The sequence below is a fragment of the Halichoerus grypus genome, chromosome 1 (assembly GCF_964656455.1).
Source record: "Halichoerus grypus chromosome 1, mHalGry1.hap1.1, whole genome shotgun sequence".
NCBI classification, from domain to species: Eukaryota; Metazoa; Chordata; class Mammalia; order Carnivora; family Phocidae; genus Halichoerus; species Halichoerus grypus.
The window spans coordinates 207,640,345-207,651,816 of record NC_135712.1 but is presented as its reverse complement, the minus strand read 5'-3'; the positions used below and the strand labels follow the sequence as shown (position 1 = coordinate 207,651,816).

Sequence of the window (11,472 nt, the reverse complement as noted above, 5' to 3'; positions counted from 1 at the left end):
AAGCCTTCTTCTCCTCTGCCATCTGCTCCTCCATTATTTCCCCATTGCATCCCCCTTCCTCCCCCTGAAGCCCCAGTGAGTCGGCGTGGCCTAGAGTCCCTGAGTGAGCAGAGCCAGGAAGGGTGGGTGGGGGATTCCCTGGCCCCAGGTGTTGGGGGGCCCCGGAAGGGGTGTGATGAGCGTGGACACACAACTGTGCAGGGCCAGGGCTGTGGGGCAGCAGATTTTATTGGGAGAGGCCAGCTCAGGACCTGGGTGCCACGGAGGCTGCCGAGTCTGGGGCCGCAGCAGCAGCAGCCAGTGCAGCAGCTCGGGCCTCCTTCTTCTGTCTTTGTTTCTCCTCCTTGAGGCGTTTGCGCTGCTGCTTCTCCAGGTCCTGCAGCAGCTCCTGGAAGCGGGCACTCCTCGGGTCCACATGGTAGCCCAGGCGTTCCTGGGCCTCAGCCTGCAGCCGGGCCCGCCGCTCCTTGTCTGCCTGCTCCTGTTCCCTGCGCTCCTGCTGCTGCCGCCGCCAGTTCTCAATCATCTGTGGCATCTTGGCCATTCTCTCTGCAATGAGCTGCTCCCTGCAGGGGAGGGTAGAGGGATGAAGACAACAACACCCAGCCAGAAGAGGAGCACCCGTCCACCCACAGCCCAGCACCTAGTCTGCCCACATTACAACTCCCCCAACTCCCCCAGTGGAGATGAAAAACTGGGAAGACTTAGGGTGGTCATGAAAACTGTCAGGAAAAGTCCCAGACAAGTGAAGTAACAGGAGAGATGAATTAACTTGTGTGTGACCTTGAGCACAAGAGAGCTAACCACCTTAGGAGGAGACCCCAAGTCAACTCAGCATTTCACTGAGCCATCCGAGAGCTGCACACCATATGGCCATTCCCACAGCACACTCCTTCATCCTGCAGACATCACTGAGCACCTACTGTATGCCAGGCCCAGTTGTAAAGGCAAGAAATGGATTGGACCTTTCCCTCCAATCCTGTGAGTTTGTAGGTGCCAGTCACAGCCCCATTTTAAGGATTAGAGACGTCAAGCTGAAAGATCTACCCCATGGCAGGGTTATCCAGCTAGGATGGGACAGAGACGGGTTCACATTCTAGCTCCAGTTTACTGCCTGGGTGACTGGACAAGTGACTCCACAAACTCTCAGGCTTCGGGTTTTCGTCTCTTTAAAATGAGGGTGATCCCCTCTTCCTCCTAGAGTTATTGTGAGGACCAGAACAATGAAAAGCAGGAACACGTTTGGCCTCCCCCAACGTGCCTGCCCTCCAGGAAGTGGCACCATCCTGCTGTTCCTGGTCTTGCATTCTCCCAAGTCTATCCTTCAGACCTGTCTGCAAGTCCGACCTCTGCCCTTGACTCCAGGCCCCATCACCTCCCACTCTTCCCCAGCCACACTGACCTCCTGGTAGCTCCTTAAAGCATATTCCTACCTCAGGGTCTTTGCACCAGCGGTTCCTTCTACCAGGAACACTCCCTAAGATCTCCCCATGGCTATGTCTGGTCATTCAGGTCTCTAAGGATCAAGTCCTTAGGTTCCACCCACAGCCCACCACCTAGTCTGCCCACATTAGGTTCGAAGTCTCACAAACCAAAGTCGTCCTCCGGCACACACATTTTTCACCCAATTTTATTTTCCTAATGGTCCACTGCCGCCATCTGAGATTATCTTGTTCTCTGCTACGTGCTCAGCACCTGGGACAAGGCCTCGCGCACTGGAGGTCCTCAGCCCACAGCCCCGCGCCTACCCGACCGCACACACCTGGCCTGACGCTTCTGCTCCTCTGCCAGCTGCTGCACCCGCAGCGACTCCTGCATGGCCGCCAGGCTCGGGCACCATTCGCGCTCCTCAGCCTCCAGTTCGCGCAGCTGCTCCCGCGACGGCCACAGCGAACCGGCGGCCACCCCGGAGGCGGCGCCGTGCCGCGCGAACTGCTTGGCCGCGTAGCGCGGCCCCAGCTGCCAGCGCGGGGTCAGCGGGTCGTCCGGGTCCGGCCACCAGGGCCCTGGCGAGCGGCGTGGGGGCGGCGGCGCCCGGTAGTCACGGGAGCCCCGGCCCAGGATCGCCGGCAGCTCGAGCAGGCTGCGCGCCCGCCGCGCGGGCACCGCCATCTTGGCTGTGCGGGGTCCTCGCGGGCCGGCCGGGCTGGCCACAGCACTGCCTGCGCGCGAGGTCCGATGGCAGCCTGGGCGGGGCGAGGGGCGTCCCTGCTGCCGCAGTTCCGGGCCGGGGAGAGAAGGGGGTAATGAATGTTTTATACATCTTCAAGTATAATTTAAAATTTTATTTTAGCAGGTATTTATTAAAATCTCATTAAAATTTAATTTTATACATTTAAAGTAGCATTTGATTTTTTATTTCCAAAATTTAAATGTCTAAATTTTAAACAACTGTTTATTTAAAAATTTAAATATTACTGCAGTTTGAAGTTTCATCTACATATTACTTTATATTTTATTTTATTTTTACATATTACTTTATATTTTAAATATTTAGAATCTTTTAAAGATGCTCGTTAAAATATTTAAATTTCATTTTAAATACTTGAATATTGTTCGTAACATTAAATATTTTTTATGCTTTATTTTATGCTTTTAAATTAGATTTTTAATATCTCAAGATTTTTATTTTAAAGAATTATATAAAAACCTTACCTAGACAATTTTAAATATTTAAATTTCTACCTACAATATTTAAAGTTGTATGATTATTTATTTATGTAGAAATTTTATTTTACATTTTATTGTAAACATTTTGTTACTTTATGCCTTTTCATTTAATTTTTCATATTTAAAAATGTTTAAAATGTTTGATCAAGGTGTAGCAATTAAACAGTATTTTTTAAAAACAGGGTTTCAACCTTAAAAAGGAAGGAAATTCTGTCTCATGCTACAACATGGATGAACCTGGAAGACATTATGCTGAGTGAAATAAGCCAGTCACAAAAGAACATATATCATGTGATTCCACTTATATGGGGTCTTTGGAGTAGCCAAATTCATAGAGACAGAAAGTAGAATGGTGGTTGGCAGGGACAGAGGAGACAAAGAATGGGAGTTAGCTTTTAATGGGGACAGAGTTCCTGTTTGAGAAGATGAAAAAGTTCTGGAGATGCATGGTGATAATGGTTGCACAACAATGTGAATGTGCTTAATAGCACTGAACGGTACACTTGAAAATGATTAAAATGGTATGATTTATGTTATATATATTTTATCACACACACACACACACGAATTGCGGTTTGCTGGGTGAACTAGGAAGCCTGGAGAAGAATGTTCATAATTTAGAACCGCAGCATATATATCATTTATGTCAATCCCAAGCTGGAAACAGCCGGCACCGAGTCCATTCACAGGGGAATGGAGACCTCAGTTTTGATGTTTCAACCAACACCAATACTACACAGGAATGCAAGAGCAGAAATTACAGCTGGGTGTAATCTCAACGTGGGTGATTCTCAGGGACCTCATTTGCAACAAAGGAGGCAGGGCCCAAGAGATTCCTTTTCATAAGGGAATGTTTTTCACTGGGTAGAGTTTACACAAATTGTCCTTTTTATGTAAAGTGGAAAAATCCTGGTGTCATTATGGATGCACACCTTTAGCAGTAAAGGATAAAGATTATTCTGGAAATCAAGATGGGACACCTCTGGTGGGGATAAGGGGGCATCTGGGTAGTGGTCATGTGGGGGGGATGAGGGTCACTTGGTAATAGGTCATTGAGCTGGACATTCTTGTTCTGTTTGCTTTTCTCCAAGTGGACTGTATTTAATGTTATCTCTTTTCTTTAAGATTTTATTTATTTGTCAGAGAGAGCGAGGGAGCACGAGCAGGGGGAGGGGCAGAGGGAGAAGCAGGCTCTGCACTGACCAGGGAGCCCGATGTGGGACTTGATCCCAGGACTCTGGGATCATGACCTGAGCTGAAGGCAGATGCTTAACCAACTGAGCCATCCAGGCATTCCTAATGTTATTTCTTTTTTCTTTTTTCTTTTTTAAAGATTCCATCCATTTATTTGACAGAGAGAGACACAGCCAGAGAGGGAACACAAGCAGGGGGAGTGGGAGAGGGAGAAGCAGGCTCTCCACTGAGCAGAGAGCCCGATGCGGAGCTCGATCCCAGGACCCTGAGATCATGACCTGAGCCGAAGGCAGACACCCAACCCCTGAGCCACCCAGGCGCGCCCCCAATGTTATTTCTTGATCTGGGCTACAGTGGAGCCTGAGTTATAATTATTCTGTCAGCTGTGTATGTGTAGGCTGCATACTTTCCTGTAGGTTTATTATACTTTGTAAGTGAAAAAAATAAAAATACAAGCAACAAAAAGGATTATAGTGAACAGTCGTACTCCCACCTGTCTCCCATACCCCCCGCCCCTGCCTGAGCTCCTCTCCCGACTTGTGTTAGTTTCTTACGTATCCTAGAGCATTGCTTTAGACATTGTCATTTACAGTGTTAACGAATTATTTCGCAAGGACAGATGAGTACAGTCACATATGTTATCACCCAGAGTTAACAGATACTAACATTTTGATTAGATTGCTTCAGATCTTTTTTTGTTTTTAATTTTTATTTTTTTTTAAGATTTTATTTATTTATTCATGAGAGACAGACAGAGAGAGAGAGAGAGAAAGAGAGAGGGAGCCAGAGGGAGAAGCAGACTCCCCAAAGGGCAGGGAGCCCGATGCGGGACTCGATCCCAGGACCCTGGGATCATGACCTGAGCCGAAGGCAGACGCTTAACCATCTGAGCCACCCAGGTGCCCCAGATCTTTTTTTCTTAAATGGAAGTATAGTTGATATACAATATCATATTATTTTCAGGTGTTCAGTGTAGTGATTTGACAATTACATAGATTACAAAATGCTCACCACGATAAGTGTAGTCACCATCTGTCACCTTACAATGTTATTACAATATTATTGACTATATTCCCTATGCTATACTTGTCATCCCTGTGACTTTATTTTATAACTGGAAGTTTGTACCTCTTAACCCCCTTCACCTATTTTGCCTATCCCTCCACACCTCTCCACCCCCCCTTCACCCCCTTCCATCCCCTCTACCGCCCTCCCCTCAGGTACCCACCTTCAGATCCTTTTTTAAAAAACTCTTTTTAAAAAAACTTGCCCCCCTACTATGAAAGCCTCCAATGACAGTAAGGCCTCCACCGACAAACGCCACCCCTTTCCCTCCCCACCCTTCTCAGGAGTAACAATTATTTTGAAATTAGCTTATTCTTCCAGGACCAGACCAAACTTTATGCATTTGCTATTTATCTGGAGTCTTCAAAACAATATGCAATATATATTTTTATTTTTTTAAAGATTTTATTTATTGGAGAGCAAGAGAGAGCGAGCGAGCACGGGCAGTGGGAGGGGGAGGGTCAGAGGGAGAAACAGGCTGTGCACTGACCAGGGAGCCCGATGTGGGGCTCCATCCCAGGACCCTGGGATCATGACACGAGTCAAAGGCAGACGCTCAACTGACTGAGCCACCCAGGCGCCCACAATATGTATTTTTAAACAGTTTACACTAGTGGTATTCTGAATGTATTAGTTTGCAACTTTTCTCCCTCAACTTCACGCTTTCCAGGTGCCTAGAGATTTAGTGTACATGCTGTGTAGCTGTTTTTCACACTGTGGGTTCGGGGGCCCATTATTTTTTTTTTAAAGATTTTATTTATTTATTTGACAGAGAGAGACACAGAGAGAGAGGGAACACAAGCAGGGGGAGTGGGAGAGGGAGAAGCAGGCTTCCTGCCGAGCAAGGAACCCGATGTGGGACTCGATCCCAGGACCCTGGGATCATGACCTGAGCCGAAGGCAGACGTTTAATGGCTGAGCCACCCAGGCGCCCCCGGGGGCCCATTATTAACTCAGGAAATCAATGAGGTGGGTTACAACTAGCATTTATTTGTTTATTTCTAGGTTTACAATTAAGGGGAGAATGGCTCATAGAAAACTTTTTATTTCAAAAATTATTTGTTTAAAAAATTGTGACAAAACACACATAAAATTTGCCAGCATCATCATTTTAAAGTGTGCTATTCAGTGGCGGTAAGCACATCCACACTGTTGCTCAATCATTACCACCAATGAGCTCTAGAACTTTGTCATCTTGCAAAACAGAAACTGTCCCTGTTAAACACTAACTCCTCATTCCTCCCTCCCTCAGCCCCTGGCACCCACCATTCTATTTCTGTCTCTATGAATTTGACGACTCTAGGGACTTCATATCAGGAGAATCATACAGCATTTACCCTTTTGTGACTGGCTTATTTCACTTAGCATAATGTCCTCAATAATGTCCCCATTGTAGCATGTGTCAGAATTTCCTTCGTTTTTAAGACTGAATGACATTCCCTCATACGTATTTACCAAATTTTGTTAATTCATTCGTCCACTGATGGACACCTGGGCTCCTTCCACCTTTTGGCTGTTGTGAGTAATGCTCCCATGAACACGGGTGTACAGAGGTTATTTTTTAATAGAAAAAATAGAATAGAATAAAAATATCAGATTGTATCACATGTAGTAAGGGTTAAGTATCCTTTGGTAAAACTTTTATTTCTGTCACATACACATGTTTGTATATACTAGTGTTCCAGTTGCAGATGATGCTAACAAACCTTGCCCCAAACAACCATTTTGATTATGCTCATAGAGTGTGTAGTTCAAGAATTTGGTTATCAACAATAGCCAAACTATGGAAAGAGCCTAAATGTCCATCTAATGATGACTGGATAAAGAAGATGTGGTGTGGGGCGCCTGGATGGCTCAGTTGGTTAAGTGTCTGCTTTTGGCTCAGATCATGATCCCAGGGTCCTGGGATGGAGCCCCAGATGGGGCTCCCTGCTCATTGGGGAGCCTGCTTCTCCCTCTGCTCCCCGCTCATGTGCTCTCTCTCTCGCTATCTCTGTCTGTCCCTCAAATAAATAAATAAAAACTTAAAAAAAAAAGATGTGGTGTGTATATATACAATAGAATATTACTCAGCCATCAAAAATAACGAAATCTTGCCATTTGCAGTGATGTGGATGGAGCTAGAGGGTATTATGCTAAGCAAAATAAGTCAGTCAGAGAAGGACAAATACCTATGATTTCACTCATACATGGAATTGAAGAAACAAAACAGATAAACATATGGGAGGGGAGGAAAAGAGAGCGGGAAACAAACCATAAGAAACTCATAACTATAGAGAACAAATTGAGGGTTGATGGAGGGAGGTGAGGGGGATGGGCTAGATGGATGATGGGGATTAAGGAGGGCACTTGTGATGAGCACTGGGTGTTGTATGTAAGTGATGAACCACTGAGTTCTACTCCTGAGCCAATATTGCACTGTATGTTAACTAACTAGAATTTAAATACAACTTCGCAAAAAAAAAAAAAAAAAAAAAAGGGAATTTGGGCAGAGCACAGTGGGGATGGCTTGTCTCTGCTCCTTGCTTTCTGCAGCCTCAGCTGGGAAGAATTTGAAGTTGAATGAATTGAGGCCTGGCTACCAGAATCATTAGAAGGCATCTCCCTTCATTCAGGTCTCGTCATTGATGATGGCTGAAGTCTCAGCTGGGCTATTGGCTGAATATCCTCTACAAAGTGGTTTCTCCATGTGAGCCAATTTGAGCTTCCTCACAACATGGTAGCTGGGTCCCTAGTGCCCAAGGCTGAAGTGCATGGCATTTTTATGACTGAATCTCAGAAGTCACATGACATCATTTCTGCTCTATGCTGTTGGTGTAACCAGTCATAAAGGTTGTCTGGGTTCAAGGGAAGGGGTCAAAGATTGTCATGCAATCAGAGGATTTTCTTTCTTTTTAAAAAAACACATTTTTTTATATTTTATTTATTTATTTGACAGAGAGAGTGAGAGAGCACAAGCAGAGTGAGCAGCAGAGGGAGAGGGAGAAGCAGGCTCCCCGCCGAGCAGGGAGCCCGATGCTGGGTGCCATCCCAGGACCCTGAGATCAGAACCCGAGCCGAAGGCAGACGCTTAACCAACTGAGCCACCCAGGAGCTCCCAGTCAAAGGATTTTCAAGGTCACATGCAAAGAATTGTATGTGGGATGGGGCATACTGTTGAGGTCTCTTTGGAAAGTACATTCTTCCACCTCTGGTTCACAGTATAAACTGTATTTCTCACTGCACTTAGTTGTAAAAAATAAAAGTTAAAAAAAAAAGTTTCAAAAAATCTCTGCTCAATATTGTTCATGTTACGAATAACATATATGAATATTCCAACAGGCTGTTTTGATGGACATTTGGTTCCAATTTTTCTTGATTGCAAAAATAATGCTGCAGTGAGCCTCCCTATCCATGTCCCCCTGTGCCCACTGGGAGGTTTCCCTGGGGTGCCCAACAAGTCCTTCCCCAGGGTTTGCTGAGGGACACATGACCAGTGTGGTTGAGGTCTAAGTGAATGAGGGGATTGAGGAAGGAGGTGCATTGCACAGTGATAAACAGGGGTCAGCCATGCAGGCATTATAGGCCATGGTGAGGAGTTCGGTTTATTCCAAGGGCAATGGGGAACCATGGGAAGTCTCTGAGCAGAGAAGAGATGGATATGATTTATGGTTCTCCTCTGGCTGCTGAGAAGGAAAGACATTGAGTGGGGCGACATGCAGACGCAAGAAGACCCATTAGGAGGTAGAAGGGGCCATGTGGTCCCTGACCTGCACTGGTCTCAGGGCCTTTGCATTATCTTTGCTGTTATGTCTAGAACTGTCTTCCAGAATCTTTATATGGTGGGCTCTTTCTTGTCATTCATGTTTAACTCTGCAGTCACCTCTTCTACTTTTTGAACCTTTGAAGAGATAGGTAATGAAGTAGAGCTGGCCCTTGACCTCAAACAGCTCACAGTCTTGTGGGTGAGACACACAAATAATTATAACGGAGGTGAAAGAAGTAAGTGCCCGCAATGGGGCTGAAGGGCAACAGTTTCCTACCAGACCAGGAAATTTGGGATCCATTCTGAGAAACACCAGTTTAGAAGCTAAGAGTAGACACTTTGATGTCAAAGTAGCCTCAGCTGAGTTCCAGCCACTGGCCAGGGCTCTACACATGGCAGCACCCAAATGGCACTGGGGTGGGGTAGGGTGGGAGTGGGGGTGGGGGGCATAGAGTGGAGAGGCTTCTGAGGGCAGGTCTCAAATTGACCCCTAAAATTAATCATTGTATTTATTTTTTTTAAGATTTTATTTATTTATTTGACAGAGAGAGAGACAGCGAGAGAGGGATCACAAGCAGGGGGAGTGGGAGAGGGAGAAACAGGCTTCCTGCTGAGCAGGGAGCCCGATGCGGGGCTCGATCTTAGGACCCTGGGATCATGACCTGAGCCGAAGGCAGACGCTTAACGACTGAGCCACCCAGGCGCCCCAGGCGTCTGATTCTTGGTTTCATGATCTTGGGGTCATGAGATGGAGCCCCGTGCTGGGCTCTAAGTTCAGCGGAGAGTTTGTTTGGGATTCTCTCTCCCTCTCCCTCCCCCTCCCACATGCACTCTTTCTCTCTCTCAAATAAATAAATAAATAAAAACTATTAAAAAAATAAAGTGAACAATCCAGTGGAATTTAACACATTCATAGTGTTGTGCGACTAGCAACTCTCTAGTTCTGGAGCATTTCCATCACCCCGAAAGGGAATTCCATCCCCATTAACAGTCACTCCCCCTTACCTCCTCCCCTCAGTTCCTGGCAACCAGTAACCTACTTTCTGTCTCTATAGATTTGCCTAATTCTGGATATTTCATAAAAACAGAGTAATTTGTGACCATTTGTGTCTGGATTCTTTTACTTAGCACGTTTTCGATGTTCAATCTTTGTTGGACTGACTCGTGTCCCCCCCACAATTCATATGTTAAAGTGCTAACTCTTAGCACCTCAGAATGTGACCATGTCTAGAAATATGGTCTCTAAAAAAGTAACTAAAATGAGGTCAGTACGGTGGGCCCCAATCCATTATGCTGGTATCTTTTTTTTTTTTTTTAAGATTTTATTTATTTATTTGACAGAGAGAGAGAGCAAGCGAGCACAACCAGGGGGAGTGGCAGGCAGAGGGAGAAGGAGGCTCCCCGCTGAGCAAGGAGCCCCACGTGGAGCTCGATCCCAGGACCCGGGGATCATGACCTGAGCCGAAGGCAGAAGCTTAACCGACTGAGCCACCCAGGTGCCCCTATGCCGGTATCCTTATAAAAAAGGAAATCTGAACCCAGACTCACACGGGAGGAGGATCATGTCAAGACACAGGGAGATGTTCTTCCACAAGCCAAAGAGAGAGGCCTCAGGAAAAAAAAAACTAACTAAGGTGACCCCTTGATCTCAGATTCCTAGGCTCCAGAACTGTGAGAAAATAAATTTCTGTTTATTAAGCCCCCTGGTCTGTGGTCCTCTGTTATGGAAGCCCGAGCAAATTAATATGTACTTCATTCCTCTTTACAGCTGAATGATATTCCATTGTAGGGATTTTTTTTTTTTTTTTTTTTTTGGTAGTAACAAGATGGAAAATAACATAAATGTCCAAGAATAGAGAGCTGGTTAAGGAAACTACTAAATATCTACAGGATGGAATACTAAGCAGATGTTAAAAATGGATAAAGGTGCTCTTGGGGAGCCTGGGTGGCTCAGTCGGTTAAGCATCTGCCTTCGGCTCAGGTCATAATCTCAGGGTCCTGGGATTGAATCCCACGTCGGGCTCCCTGATCACTGGGGAGCCTGCTTGTCCCTCTCCCTCTGCCCTTCCCCCTCTGCTTGTGCTCTCTAAAAAAAGAAAGAAAGAAGAAAGAAAGAAAGAAAGAAAGAAAGAGAAAGAAAGAAAGAAAGAAAGAAAAGAAAGAAAGAAGAAAGAGAAAGAGAATAAAGGTGTTCTATAAATCATGGTTCTCAGAGTTTGGTCCTCAGCCCAGCAGCACCATCACCAGGGAATTGTTAGAAATGCAGGTTCTCAGGCTCCATCTCAGAGTCAGATACTCTACAGTGAGCCTTCCAGGTGACGGGGATGCATTGCTGAAGTATCAGACCCCCTGCTGTATGTAACCGTACACCCTAGGGGTTCACAGCAGCCCTGAGGTGGTTTTTAAAAACACCAATGCCTGGATCCCATCCCCAGAGATTCCACTGTAATCGATCTGGAGCAGGGTCTGGGAATGGATTACCCAATTAGAAATGACTCTAACGGGCAGAATCATGTTCCAGATTGTTCCTTGCAGGATTGATTGTGATGGTTAAAAACTGGGTAATGGAGAAATAAATTTGGGAGATACATGTGCAGCGGAAGACTCTTCAGAGTGGAAAGGAAGGAATATGAAGTGGAAGACAGATGAAAGTTAAAAAGATCTATAATGACACCATGTATATTACATTTAAAACAACAAAACAACTTTGCGTATCTGAATGATTGCATAAATAGTAAAACTATGAATACAGGCATGGGAATTAAAATTGGCCAATCCAGGAATTAGGGACAAGTATA

General features: G+C 45.7%; 1 protein-coding gene and 1 long non-coding RNA gene across 2 annotated transcripts; one reads left to right on the top strand and one right to left on the bottom strand.

Moving 5' to 3' along the window:
* Positions 1-210: 210 nt before the first annotated feature.
* GADD45GIP1 (GADD45G interacting protein 1) lies at positions 211-2,155 on the bottom strand. Its single transcript, XM_036110818.2, has 2 exons — positions 1,763-2,155; positions 211-566 (listed from the first exon to the last, which is right to left on the bottom strand). Exons 1-2 carry the CDS (start codon positions 2,110-2,112, stop codon positions 245-247), a joined length of 672 nt encoding a protein of 223 aa, XP_035966711.1. The 5' UTR covers positions 2,113-2,155; the 3' UTR covers positions 211-244.
* Positions 2,156-5,361: 3,206 nt separating this feature from the next.
* Positions 5,362-8,191, top strand: LOC118547368 (uncharacterized). The gene is made up of 3 exons (XR_013441171.1): positions 5,362-5,898; positions 7,465-7,618; positions 7,868-8,191. It is a non-coding gene; the product is annotated as an uncharacterized LOC118547368 (long non-coding RNA).
* Positions 8,192-11,472: the final 3,281 nt, after the last annotated feature.

Excerpts from the sequence above, each read along its gene's own strand:
- GADD45GIP1 (XM_036110818.2), bottom strand. The coding sequence starts at position 2,112 with ATGGCGGTGCCCGCGCGGCGGGCGCGCAGCCTGCTCGAGCTGCCGGCG. Across the intron at positions 567-1,762 it reads GAGCAGAAGCGTCAGGCCAG|GGAGCAGCTCATTGCAGAGA; the intron begins GTGTGTGCGGTC and ends CCTCCCCTGCAG.